The 15,599-nt window shown below is 29.7% G+C and overlaps 1 protein-coding gene across 2 annotated transcripts in view; it reads left to right on the forward strand.

The window, feature by feature from the left end:
• Positions 1-3,158: 3,158 nt before the first annotated feature.
• The window catches only part of LOC147074612 (uncharacterized), an 87,770-nt gene continuing 75,329 nt past the window's right edge, over positions 3,159-15,599 (forward strand). The window contains exons 1-2 of one of the 2 annotated variants that reach the window (XM_085943846.1): positions 3,159-3,301; positions 3,764-3,897. In XM_085943846.1, the coding sequence (XP_085799972.1) occupies positions 3,880-3,897 (18 nt within the window). In that variant the 5' untranslated portion in view covers positions 3,159-3,301; positions 3,764-3,879. Of the gene's footprint in view, positions 3,302-3,345; positions 3,898-15,599 lie in introns of those variants that run through there. The other variant, XM_085943847.1, reaches the window with a different exon arrangement.

The raw sequence follows: 15,599 nt of genomic DNA on the forward strand, positions 1-15,599 counted from the left end.
TGGCGAATTTTATGAGATGTCTTTACTAGGTTAGATTAGGGGTAATCTAATTGGAACAGTACTGTTTGCAAACTATCGCCGCATTTTGTAAGATACGTACGTATTCCACAGTGAAATTTTCAACGAAGAACTCGTCATTTGATAAAATGTTATACGAACTCATGTTTCACGTACTGCGGCGCACGAATAAGTGTCCCACGATTAACTGCATACGTACAACTTACATGTAACCACGAGTTAGATAAGTTGTGGCTAGATAATAAGATATATTATAACCTACGGGTTAATACATCATTAAAAACAAATCCTGGAAAAAACTTGGATCAAGACGAATTTGAACTCATATCTTTCACTTAGTACTCATTAATTCCCATGAATTATTTATATAAATCGGTAGTTTAACGGATAGGAGAAAATATCTTGATATGACTTCGATTCCCACACCGTCAAAATAATAATATTATTTTGAGTATAATTGAATTGGTAGCCATAAAAAAATCATATTTTGTACGTTAGCACACTGAAAAACATATTTTGACGTACTGTATTATAATTTGCGTATAACATAATATTATGGATCGATAGTTTTGATATCAATGTCAAATGCATACTGAGGATTAAAAAATTACTAGTAATCGTATTATATATTATATGCGTGGAACAGGATTCCATAATATAAATGCATTGCATGAAAAGTTATGTGCATTTTATTTCTAGCATTTGACTACATTTCTTGGAGTTATGTGTATATAATTTTGCTATTGATAATATTTATTATGTACAATTTTGGACTGACTTGATCTTGTAAATTTTTTTTCGAAAATCGTGTTGAAAAATATCTGAGAACAATAATTAATACCACATTTATATAATGTTGAAAAGAGTTATATGAAATTTATAGTTGCATATTACTCAGCTTGTATTTGTTCAATCGTCAGCAACCCAGTAGTGTATTTTCGTTGCCCTGAAACTAAAATCGGATCTGCCGGTGTGATATTTAATAGAATACTGATGCTCACAAGTTGGTGTCTAATTCGCATGTATGTTTGTATGGGTGTGGAATCAGGTAACACATACTCTGACTTAGTCAGGTAAAAGCCGCTGCCGTGATATATCAGAGCCGGTTCATTGATTTATGATAGGGTTGAAGTGAGTCTTGATTAAACCTGTCAACAATACATAGAAATACACTAAAATATACTTTCATTTAGATATTATTTCCTAAAGCTTGGCGAATCCGGATCATAAATTATTCATATTGTATGTATCTTAATAATCGGTTATTTTATGTGATACGTAAATGATTCATGTCAATAATTCGGCGTGTCATAAAATAGCTTTTAGTAGTATACGTAAATTAGATAAAATTTTATAGAATAATTCTATTTAACTATTTTATAAAACATGGAATATTATTTAGGAAGAAGTAAAAAGGTGTACCCACCTACAATCTACATCACAGTAGTTATATATCAAATTTGTTAATAGTGTGAACCATACATTTATTCTTGATGGAAAGATGATAGAATTTCTTTTGAATGTCATGTATGTCGCGGATTAAATTGTGTTATATTTAAATTAAGAATCTTAGAGTTGCCACTTTATAACTTTGTACTTTGGCGCTAGAATGACAATGATGTATTATATCTAAAAATATAATATTTACATATTTTATCTATTTATTTACTTTGTCTACTATACTACATCTTATTAATACAAGTAAATATCATTTGATATAATTTTATACGAGATAATCAGATAAAGAGGCATATCAGTGTAGTAAAAAATGCAAAATAATGCAAAGTTATAAAACGTGTACTCTACCCAGAATTTATAATAAAATTGTAGTATGGGGTATTATTTTATAATTATAATTAATATATAAGTAAGATAGTATACTCTTATTTTAATAAATTTTTCGTGTTATTATTAATATTCATAAATAAATTACAAGTAAGTATAAATCGTATTTACAAGGGTTTTTGAATAAACGAAAAATAATGTCAACGCATGGTCAGCATACAAACCTATCACAAATGAATAATATCGTCATATTGTGTGAGCTTATTATTATTTTCACAATTTCCTATATGATGCCGATGAATAAAATGTTTTATATTGATTGGTTGTCAGCCATTCCTTCGATTCATAATCATTGGAGCGTGACAGGGATTGCATATTCACAAATTAATCCAATTAAGCACATTTCAATGTAAAAAATCGCAGTGAAATTTTTGTCGTAATCGGGCAATTATTGATCCCTCAGATAGTTATACATGCATATTAAAAAACTATCGTCTAATTATTGCGATTTTGAGAAAACTAATATGTATTACATACAGAATTTTGGGAAAAAAATGCTCGTCATGGTTCTGCCGAGCGTCATATTTTTTTTTTCTAAAATGTATGTTTCTGAGGTGTTTCCAAATTATGTATGTTATATTCAAATCTTGTGAATTATTCGTCCAATAAAATACATAATTTATTTAATAATAATAATTACTATTAAAAATAATAATTGTCTATTGAATATTTTGTGTCATTATACACTTATGTGCTTGTTCCTGTTGGTAGTTCTTTATAAAATATCATCAAAAAATAGTATTATGGATAATGGACATAGAGTTGCATTTATAATTTTTAATAATTCTAGTTTATCTATAGCTAATTACATGTGTTTTACCTTATATTGAATTTGTATTTTTATCTATTTCTGAACAAGACAGCAACAAAAAATAAACAAAAATGTGATTATAAAATCTTGTACCTATTTAAAATATTCTTAGCATTGTTTTTGTCAACTATTAATTTGGTGGTGAGTGAGATTAGAATCAAGATTGAAGAAAGCCAGATTGCTAATAATCATCTTGCAATTTAGATAAATAAAATTTTGGTTAAAATATAACTCCACGTGTTATTTCAATCTGTTACCAAATATAAGGTGTATATTTCATATCAAATTTAATAATAAGTCTTATGTCGAAATGATAATACAGAACCATTTCTCGGTGAGATTTGACATGTCATACCAGCCCCTCTCCGGTACGGCTCTGCAATACTGCACTGACTGCTTTCGGAGAGATGGTACGCGGAGAAGACTTAACTAAACAAGAGAGAGAGATGGCCCGAGTACCCTTTACGCTGCCACTGGGTTAGTCGGTCTTTCGCATCCACTCGAGTTGGCTGGATACGCGCACACAATATTACGCCGTATAGTAATTAACAGATAATAATAAAAAAAAAACTACTCACATTCAAAGTGAAAAATAACAATCCATTAGAAACGGGAAGAGAACAATCCGTAATATTAATACAATTTTAAATATGGAACAATGATACGGAGTGGTACCTTCCGCGTCCGACAATAAAAAAAAACAAAATAAAAACAATTGAATGCTTAGATTCGAAATTTAAAAGAATTATGTGGAATATTATAGTTTGATAGCTTGAAAAAAATAAGTCACGTTTGTTTTAAGTAGTTTATTTGTTTGATAGATAATTTATTCAAATATTTTAAATAGAATTTGATAAAAGATAGTCGCGTATGTTTAATTTAAATACACCTGTTCGATGTATTCGTTTATTATGTTTTATCACGCTATCGCATCTAAATGGTAGAAAGGTGTTTATTCCGGTGTTGTTAGAAGAAAATTATTGTCGGTTTTTTTTCTCATGGTAATGACCTTAAGGAAAGAAAGTCAAAGAGGCGATTTCGTTCGTCAGTGTTTTATTTTAATTTTAATTCTGTGTGATTTTTTTTTAGTGATTGCGAAAAAGTATATATTTTTATATCCATTGTGGGTAGCGGATAATAATTAAAACTGATACTCTAATGTGCAGCGTGTGAACATTGGATATTCTGAAGAGGAACACTGAAAAATGAACACATTTATATGGGTAAGTTAACTATTTTATACTGCGATGGACAGGTCTGAAAAATTCACATGTTGTTTTTGCAATATGTGTTTGAACCCAGAGTATAAACGTATTAGTTTAAATAAGTGACTTATATCCATTTTTTATAAAAACTTTGTGGAGGTCCATATTATCGTCTTAGGATTGAAGATGGTTTTAAACAACTTATTATATACTCGTTATAACATATGATACTAGTGGCTTGTTGGTACAATAGCCCCATTCTGTATAAGTTTAAAAAATATAACTTATAATAGAACTTGTGTATATAGTGTGTTTTTTGTATATATAAAAAGTATTATCTAGGCCAGGGGAGGGCAAACTGCGGCCCGCGGGCCGCATGTGGCCCGACGGGTATTTTTTTGCGGCCCGCCATCGATAATTGTACTTGTGATTACGAATAACTATTTTATAATTTTTAAAAAAATATTGATAATAGATCATAATTTGAAGAATTTGTTGTTTCGTAAATGTATTATCTCAGTACGTATTCCTTGCGTCACTCTATTCACACTATGTAACCACGATTTTCTACGTTGAACATCGATTTCAATAGATATTGATAGTGTACCGACAGAGCTACAACTTAAGATTATTAATCTGCAGTGTGACACTGCTTTAAGAGAATTGCATCGTCGTGAAGAAATCTCCAAATTTTACAATGTCCTTAATTCAGACAAATTCGACCAACTTAAAGAGTAGGTATGCAAGAAAAATGTTCATTATTTTTGGATCAACCTGTATATATGAACAAAGATTTTCGATCATGAACCTCAATAAAAATTCTTTACGATCAAATATCTCCGATGCCCATTTACTAGCAGTTTTGAGAATATCAACTACAAAATTCACCTAAATTTAAAAAAAAGTTCAAAAATGTACAACAGTTTCATTCTTTTCATTATTTTTTTTGTAATGTTTATTTTTCGTGATAATAAATAGTGTATATCTAAAAATGGTATTTTACTTGCGGCCCGCCGCTCATTTTGAATTCTTGAATTTGGCCCTCCATCCAAAAAGTTTGCCCGCCCCTGATCTAGGCCTTGCTCGTTCGCTTAGCCTTAGCCGATAGTTATTTTTTTAACATTTTATATTTGCACTCATCTTGGAACTCATTCATCGTTCATTCAATCCATCAACTACCAAAATATTATGTTCAGTGATTTTCACAGAATTTTACGTAATGTATGATATTTTATATACGAGGCTATTAGTTACAAGGTCAGAAACCACCATTTTTATTTTTTTTATATTTTTCTTGATTTTGTTAATAATATCCCATCATTTTTATATTCTTTTATTGTGTTGAAGAAATGGAAGAAGTAGTAAAAAATGCGTTTTATTAAATTAATCAATAAGTTTTTATATTAATAAAACATGAAATTCAGCTCCATTTGCTCGTTAAAAATTGAATCGTTGATTCGAATGTTGATTGCGAAGTATTTTTTATTTATATTTCTATTTTATGCTAACTAACTTTAAATACTTTTTTTGTTTATTTTATTGAATTAAAGACTTTTTATTTCGTTTTACGTATTTTTGTAATTGCTTGCAAAAAAGAAAATATTCTATTTGCAGTCCTTATCGAAATAACTTTCCCATTAATTTAAAAGAAAGATGTTCTCAAACCTGCGTCCTTATTCTGGTCAATGTACTTTTAATCAAATTCTACTATATATATTTATGAAGATATTATCATATATGTAAAAAGCTGGAAAACTTTTATATTTTGGAGTTGAAAAGTTACTTAGAATCAATAATATCTGTAATTCATTTGATAACCTTATTGTCAAAATGAAATTATTTTATTATTCAATGAATAAATCACAAGATTTAAGAATGTAGCATTCGCTATTGAATATTACACATAATTTGGAACACTTCATCAATATACCTAATATAACAATGTTTTTGAAAAACTATTGGTACTAGCGGAAATCAATTACCAATTAATTAAGCCAAGCTATAATTCGAAAAATACGAAACTGTTCATTATGAGAGTATCAGTATACCAATGTAGTAAGTAATGCATACAATTTTACTTCTTGCCTCCTTTCGCTGATATTTCGTAATTGACGCTAGGATAATCAATAAATAACATAATATAATTATGTATTTACAGTTGAAAATATAGCCAAATATAAAGATGTAAAGTATTTCTGTAAAATCTCTCAAGTACGTATGTACAAAATAAATATGTAAATATATCTTAAATATATGAAAATAAACTATTACTGAGGTGTTAACAGTTATTTTTCACTGTAGATTAATAAATTATGCTTATTTGCCAAAGCTGTATTGAGATAAAATACCTTGAATTATATTTAACTATTTTAAAAAAACAGGGACTAGTATTTTTTTCAGTAAAGAGTTGTATGTACCTACCTGCATAGTAGTTATATAATATTAAATTCGTTAAAAGTATTAACTATCAATTTATTATTCATGGAATTATGGTAGGATTCGCATCTAATTTCTAACTAAGCGGCCAAAACTGGAATTCAAAATACGCGGCATTGTGTTACAGTTAAATTAAAAATCATACTCATATTAATGATAAAATTGTAGAGTGGGGTAGTAATTATAAACATATATGTTAGGTATACTCGTATTTTAATAAATTGTTCGTGTTATTATTAATATCCATAAATAAATTACATGTATATTCACAAGGGTTTTTGAAAAAAATGAAAAAAATATGTCAACGCATGGTTAAGCTTCAAACCTCTCAAAAATATTATCGTCATGCTTATTATTATTGTCATAATTTCCAATGTGATCCCGATGAATACAATGTTTTATAATGATTGATTGTCAGCTATTTTTTTGATTTATAATCATTTTACCGTGACATGAATGGCAACTTGACAAATTAATCCTTAAATTAGTGTGACATGGATTTTTTCATGGTTATTCAGAATAGTAAGATAAAAACATCAAAATAAATAGTAAGTTATACATACCTACATAATTATCATCAAAATATTCAGCTACCTTGTTGTAAGCTTCAATCATTCAATGCCTTTTTTATATGGCTACCGATTGTACCATAATATAAATGTTCTTTATCAAGTAGTTCCTTCCTCAAAATGTGGTACATTCTTAGCAACCGCGACCTTAACCTAGAGCTGAGACTGGATATAATTTGTTGCTGTGATCTCTTAAATCCTTTATATGATATGAAGGTGCGGACGCTACATCACAAGATGTGGCTATATAGAGACATATCCTCATTTTTTTTAACCAACGAATGGGCAAGGATCAAGATAGTCTGCGTTGTTATAAAACGACAATACCTCGTTGACTTGAAATGACAAAATTACAGAATTTTACATCTCATCCAAACTCTGATAGGCATTCTGAAATCGTCATCAAGTTTTTTAATTCAGAGCGTTCATATAAAAATAAATAAATATTAGATTGGAAATATAAATCAATGAAACTAAGTCAAGTTTTCAAAATAGGCACCGTTTATCATATTATAAAGAGGTATCAATGGATCTTATATCAAACAATGATATTTTTTTAGTTTTCAGAAAAGGCGATAAGTTTAAAAAATAATAATAATAATAAAAAATGTCACATGTAAGCCATTTTGACATTAATAGGTATCAGAAAGCACTTTGCACATGTTTCTTATTTTAATGGTACAAATGTATAGGCATATCACCTAATATGATATTAATGGAATAATAATTAACGTGTATAATATAAAAAAAAAGTTTCGGCATTTTTTTTCAAATATTTTTGTAGACTAAAGCGATTCATATGACATTGCGGTTTATTGTTGTAAAATGTGTCAATCTGTAATATATATTATAAAATAATATATTAGCTATATAAATTGCTGATGATAAACAAACAATCGGGTATACTAAACAATTGGTATATTATTAGGCGTGGACACTTCTAGCATAAGGCCCAAGATATATGCAGGTAGATGGTTATATCTTCTTTTTTCGTCTCCTGAAAATCAGTGATATTAAACATATATTTTTCTTTTTCATATGTACACTGGTTACTACACATTCGTTTATATTATGTCATTGACGATTACCCAATACTAGAATAAGAGCGAAGAGCTCTCGGAACACAGTGCAGACAATGTAATCACAAAATTAACTTCACGAACAACTAAACAACAAAATAAAACAAGAACATTACATCAAGTATTAAATTCTGGGCATTAAAAAAAATAATGAAATAAATGGAGGAACATAACAATGTCACGCTACCCACTCAATACTGACACATTCTAAAATCTTTATGGAAAAACAGAACCATCTTGTCGGGTCCAAACCATTGGAGACAATCGGCGCCAATAATTTGGTTCCCCTGTAACCAAATTTTAGAGTCCGATACATTTTTTTGAAGAATTATTGGATTTATACAATATATTTTTATTTAAATTTGTCAAAATTGTGATCAGTTCGGTAGCCATCCATCTTCTAAATATTTTGAAGAGTAATATATTTCGCTCCAGTTTTAGTATATTTTTCTTTTATTATTTACTTTTTTCATTGAGTTTTTACGTTTTCCATTTTATATCCAAAAGGTCTAAAAAAACTATATTTGACACGTTTTCTTGATTCCACTGATACACAAAGTAGAAATTTGGTGTGAAATTGTCTGATTGTATGCCATTGATTGCATTCTTAATATTGTGGGTGTTTTTGAGAAATCGCAAATTCTGTAAAAACAGTTCAGTGGATCAATGAATCGATTTAAATTCAGGCGGGTGCGCATGAGATATGCGCATCAGCCATGCACGCAGTCGTCTCTCCTCAGCGTCCTTTGGGTGTCGCATTGTGTAGGTCGCGATAGATTTGCATATTGACCCAGTCGCGCGGAGAAATTTGAATACGTATTATGCACCATCGATGATTATAAATGGTACGGCGCGGAAACAGTAGGTGAATTCGGAAATAGAAAGATACCAGGGATTGTAATGTGATTAGAAATCTGCAGATATTAATATTTTAATGGTGTTAAATGCGTATTTTTAATTAAATTATTTTTTTTTTATTCATGGCTAAATAAATATACACACTATTAAAAAGTCTAGGAACCAAAAAAAAATTGTAAAATGTCACACGTAAAATTTTAGCAATCTTTTCATATGGTTGTTATGGTATTTTAGTATTTTAGCCGTTTAAGTAAGGAAAAAACGTTAGAATTTTATATTTTCAAAAAGTAAGCCTTCCTCTACTTGCTTTTTTCATTTTTTAGGTAGTTTCCTTGCTTTTGTGTGGTAGTTATACTCAGTGTTGTCAACCTGTAAGATGGTATTTATTATGATATTATACCAAAGATTATTTATTTGTTAACGTATATTAAGCGTCGGCCTATAGCGTTGTGGGTCCCAGGTTTGAATCCTAGGTCTGTCAAGTACACATATTTGTGTATGAGTCGAGTATTGACCTAATAGATTGAGCAAGTGGCTGACATCCATTTATTGTAAAAAGAAATAATCTGTTAATACAAACCTCCACTCGGTGGAGGTCCATAATATGATCCTATTAGGATCGGACATGGTCGAATGAAAAAAAAGAACTAATATTTTAGATGGTAAGAGTGTGATGTGTGTGAGTAAATGTCCATCTGAAGCGGACGAAACCAGTCCAAATTTATTTATTAAAGTGGAATAAGCACTACAAAAAAAAATTGCGTTTTATTAAATTAAACAACTTTTTTTTTAAGATGGTAGGAGTGTAAGATTCATAGTTGATTTTGACATGGCTGTCATTTTAGACGTATTTACTAGTTTTTAATGATTATTTTTTTTATATACTTATATATATGTATTACCTTTAAAATGATGTATCGTTCACTCATATATTCAAGGTAGACCTGGAACGCCATGAATAAACGTAGGTAACACAAGCATTGAAGTACATAGATATACCGAAATGTTAAACGTGTTACCTCAACACGTGTTACAATGTTTTTATTGAAAATATACATAATTTTATTTTGGTAAACCTTACATATCTATTAAATAAATTCTATACACTAATTTCTGGACCAAGTGGATGAGCACGAATCTTTCACTATCCCGTTGAATGCTCCCAACCAGTTAAGCTACTGATCAAACTCTACTTTATGCAAATAATTTTTACTGTAGTAAGTGAGATGATTCTAATGATTTAAATTACAAAGATGGTGACCTTTTCTTAGCAAAATGTGAAAAACCTTTGTTTTTAAGAATTATTTGGAATAAGGACAGTTTGATTAGCATCTTGATTAATTGAGAATACTATCCTAGCAGGTGGTGTATTCGATTCTTAAACGTTCAATTTTTTTCACTATATTTTTTTCTAATTGTATTTGTATTTTCAATTAGGTGACATCTATCATGTCGCGTACTCATGCTTCGTTAGTCGATTGGTTTTAAATGGTTTTTTTTTCCATTATTTCATAAAATAGGATTGCAGTTATCATAATGTTTAGATCTCTGATAGATTGAAAACCTATATTTTGTATGTACACGTAAGTTGTTAGGGTCTCTAAAGTCGTAGGTTCTGAGTTCGTTCCCGTTGTTTCATTTATCCAGTGCACGATGACCAATAAATGAAATCAATGATAAAAATCAAATCAAAGTAAACAACGTGAATTGCTTATATTTTGCCGACAGATGGGAGTGTAAAAATAAGGGAGGCTTTCATTAAACGTATCGAACCTTACATGTAATAATGGTGACTATCAGATCAAAATTATAATTATATTATATACCTTATAATTATGTAACACAACTAGATATGGCAAATCATTGATGGAAAGAAATATAGACATAATTTTATTAGTGTGTTTATGAAAGATTATTATATATCATCCATTTTATAAAACTATGGAGATATAATAAAATCGTTTACGTTATTTGCATATTGCGTCTTAAATAAATAGCGCATGCGTTCGATAATATTAATACGAACGATTAAAAAAAAGTGTTACACATAATATACGATGTTCACACGACATAACCGTGACATGACATGGCTATTTTTTGTCCGCATTCGAGCCATCGTAATTTTTAAACAACAGTTATCCAAACAGCTCGTTAAAATAATTAATCAGTCATTTTGAGCGGATAAATTAATTTGGATCGATCGAAGCCACCAACCAAACACTCTCCAGTCGTGGTATTAAAATATTTTTTGGTATTTTAAACAAAATATTATCTCGTAACCGTTTTAAAACTTAAAAAAAAAAATTTTGGTAACTTTATATTATTACACATAATGTAGAATTCTTGTACATTTTATATTTATACAATTGATAAATATTGTTATATAGCCCAACACAACTCCACTCTCCGATTAGTTTCACTACGGATTAAACTCTCCTGAGTTCTTTCAAGTGACGTTCCGTAGGATTAGGCAGATCATGCGTTATATAGGGGTGGCACTTTATAACGGGCGGCGAATGAAGGAACGAATACAAATTTAATATTAGATACAATATATTATTAAATCCAATTCAATTCAATTCAAATTTTTTTTTAAGATATTGTAGACATTACAAATTATGTGTTTAAGATGTTCACAATATGACATGAAACATTATTATAAAGCAGACGATGCAATTGCTTCATCTGAAAGTTCAACATATTATTAGCTTTTAAAAATAACCAAAGTAAAAAATCCTAACAAAATAACTATTATTGCACTGTCCGTATTTTAATCACGCAAAGGAATTTCTTTCAGCAGGGTGCCTCCAAACTTGTCAGGGCCACAGATTTTTACGTACTCAAACCACTAAAATTTGAAAGTAGGTTTCGTGGAAATGCTCTGTTTGCGTAAATTTAAAGATTTTTTGTGTATTTCTAAAATTACCAAAAATAAACTATAAAATAGATGTACCTAACGAATTTGCATCCAATTTTAAATGAAAGTCTGCTTAATAACTAGTATAATACTATACTAAGACTTGACAATGAAATAACTTATATTGAATCAGAGTCTGATGGTAGAGAAATCCGTTTCCGAACATACTATGTACCTATAACATAACGAATGATTTAAAATAAAACTTCGAGGTACCAACTTAAATTTCCTGTGCAAAGTACACTCGATTTTCTAAGCGATTCTAGAAAACTGCTTTATCCGCATAAAGGTTCAATTTATTGCAGTGTCAATTCTCACGGAAATAAGTAAATAAATAGTTGTAAACGACTTCTATGCGATACTGTTGACATTAATTTTCGTGTCAGAAAGAGTTAATTGTGGCGCATGGCAGTATTGTAACTAAAATAAAATTGTACACTCAGTGGAGAAATGTAAACCAGTTCTTGGAGTGATTATCAATAGCCAGTCATCGAGCGCTCAAAAGTGGATCTTGTATAACTGTGTATTTTTAACCCAATAACCGACCGCATATGAGACTATTTTTGTATAATATTACCATAGCATATGAATAATCAATACTGACCTTTGACTTTCAATTTATTTATCATATTTTTTTTATTAATGTTGCTATTTTATTAAAGTATGGAACCGGTAGATAAAATATTCGTCTAAATATATGTGGTGATTTTCTTTAAACTCCAAAAAATATTCGATTCCTCAAAAAATTAGACTGATAAATCTTTTATATGCGCGAATGTAATATTAATTCTTTCGAAGCACATTAAAACCGCTTGGACAACATGTTAATTATTGTCTATTACAACGTTTTTATTAGGTCATATTCTTATTATTTGTCCGATTGTTGTATATCTAGTACAAATCTTGCATTCAATTTTTAACTAACTTTCCGACTAGCTAGACATTTGAAACTTTTACAATATATCAGAACACGACGCTAATATATTATTTTAATACGTTTAGCCATCTTTAAGTAGAATTGAATTCATTTACAGTTAATTCTGTTTTTATGAAAAGTTATTTTGGAAGAAATCCGTAATCCAATCCACTGTTATTGGTTGCTAGGGGTCTGGGGTCCTAGCAACTAAATTATTAATATATACGTGCGTTACAATGGAAATCAATATAAATGTCAAAATGACATTTCAGTATTATTTCTATGAAGTACATTTTTTTTTGATCGTTTAAGCTAGTCAAGTCAAGTTTATATGATTCAACAGAAAATTTAAAAACGTTTTCTATAAAAAGTTCTTTTTATCTTGTAATTATTTTTTTAATATCACTGATTCCGTTGATATCTCGTCAATAATTCTATCACATTGTCTTGCCATAACGCAATTTCTACTATTTATTGTATCCTGTCAAAATTATCGAATATTACTCATTTATATATTTAAGCAAAACGACATTTTAATCATAAAAAAAATGTGGACCGAATGGGAATTAAATCTCACATCTTTCACTGTCCGGGTGAGTGGTGGTCTTATTAGTTAAATTACCGATTTACGATATATTTTCAGGTATCAGTTAATCAAATAATATCTAATAATATCGGTTTCCTGCACCCAGACTGCACCCAGACTCTAAAATTTTCATAACTATGTTTTGTCATGAAGTAAGAAAGTATAAAAAATAGTATTTATGAATCTTGATTTTTTCAAATTTATAGTATTTTCCATCTTTGGCGGCATCAAAGTAAATTTTACTATAATTATAGTAAGATTAGCAACACTGATATTAATTATACATTTTTTATGACTTTTCATAGGTAGGTAACCTATCGAACGGTAAAAATAAAATATGTGTTTAAATTCAATTCTATTCTGGAGTTATTAACAAATAATTACAAGATAAAAAGAACTTTTTATATACAACGTTTTTAAATTTTCTGTTGAATCATATAAACTTCACTTGCCTAGCTTAAACGATCATAGAATACTGAAATGTCATATTGATTTCCATAGTAACGCACGTATATATTAATAATTTAGTTGCTACGACCACCCACTTAGCAATCAATAATAGTGGATTGGATTACGGATTTCTTCCGAAATAACTTTTCATACAAAACAGAATTAACTGTAAATGTATTCAATTCTACTTAAAGATGGCTAAAAGTATTAAAATAATGCATTAGCATCGTGTTCTGATATATTCTAAAAGTTTCAAATGTCTAGCTAGTCGGGAAGTTAGTTAAAAATCGATTGCAAGATTTGTACTGGATAAACAACCACCGGACAAATAAGAATACGAGCTAATAAAAACGTTGTAAAATACTTATGTATGCACTAAAGTAGAGTGTAGTTAAAAACTTTTTAGCTTTTACAGTTTAACCGTGACTCTGAACATATTACTTTTAACTTGCTACATATATACAACTTTTAAACGACATCTTTTCCATCAGTGAGGTCTCTGAACACATTGTTTTTATTTAAATAAATTATATATCTATACTGAATTACTAGAATAAAGGCAAAGGGGCTTCTATAATTTATACATTGAGAAATGCTTATAAAAATAATGACAGTTCTAAGAGGTTTTTACCTACCTACATTGTAAGTATTGATCTATTATGTGTTACTAAATTAATTTGATCATTATATAAATTAATTAATTGTTTGGTCTAATTTTTAAATTTCAGAGAGCGATTGTTGTAGATATTAAAAATGGAGAGAAACTATTTTTCTTTTAATCTATTCATAATAATATGAATTTAATTAGCTTAAAACTATTATTTTTTCGTCGACTGCAGTTTGATTCCAGGGTGGTTTAATTTATTTATAATATTTTTTTTTCGACCATGTCCGATCCTGATAGGATCCGGATCCTGATCATATCCTCAGAGTGGAGGTTTGTATTGACAGATTTTGTTTTTTTTTACGAGAAATGGATGTCAGCCACTTGCTCAACCTATTAGGTCCATACAATGACACACACAAATTGAAAAACAATATGTGTACTTGGTAGACCCAGGATTCGAACCTGGGACCCACGGCTTTATAGTCCAACGCTTATGCCGCGCGGCCACCGTATATAATACAAATACATGTGTAATATTTAATTGTTTTGACAATATGTGATAATATATTATGGTTGTAAGTGTTGTTATGTACTGCAAAAGATCCGATCACGCAGGCCACTTTATTTTCGACAAGATTGGTGAGAAGAGGGGTTTAAATGCTGATCATTTATCGAGAATGAAGGTGGACTTGTTTCAACGAATACCGTTAGCAATTTCGCGAGATCGATTTATGTGTGTGTCTTTTTTATTTAGGTCTGTAGTATCTACGTGTGTGTAATAAATTTAAATTAAGTCTCATTTCAACAAATAAAATTATTCGGTTTAGAATTATTTAGTAATTATTTACATACGAGTATATAATATCATAATACATGTCCACATTCCCGTTGCAGGCTAAGGTATCTACTACTATACGAGGTATAAATGAGAACTCTGCCATTCTGGGCAGTGTTGACTTGTGTGTCCCTGATCTGATAACTATCTTAGAAATAGAGACCATCAGTTGTTTATTCTCCCAAGGTGCAGAACCAACCTGCCACTGGTAATGCCGATTGGGAGGGCGATAACTATGTTCAACGAAATTGCTTCGGCTGTTGATATATTCCACCTACGTGAGAATGAGTTTAGGTGGACGTTGTTTTATAAATTCTTAAAATTCTTAAAATAGGGTCTGCTTAACTTATCCGGTGTACTTCCTTGTACCTATTGATGGGTATGGGTTTACGTATGGTGTTGATTTACACTTTTCCACTTATTAAAAACACTGATTCCGGCACAATACGTAAGTATATTTCGCTTGA

Source organism: Rhyacophila brunnea, unplaced genomic scaffold (genome assembly GCF_057557595.1).
Source record: "Rhyacophila brunnea isolate RB1 unplaced genomic scaffold, BYU_Rbru_1.0 scaffold_16, whole genome shotgun sequence".
NCBI classification, from domain to species: domain Eukaryota; kingdom Metazoa; phylum Arthropoda; class Insecta; order Trichoptera; family Rhyacophilidae; genus Rhyacophila; species Rhyacophila brunnea.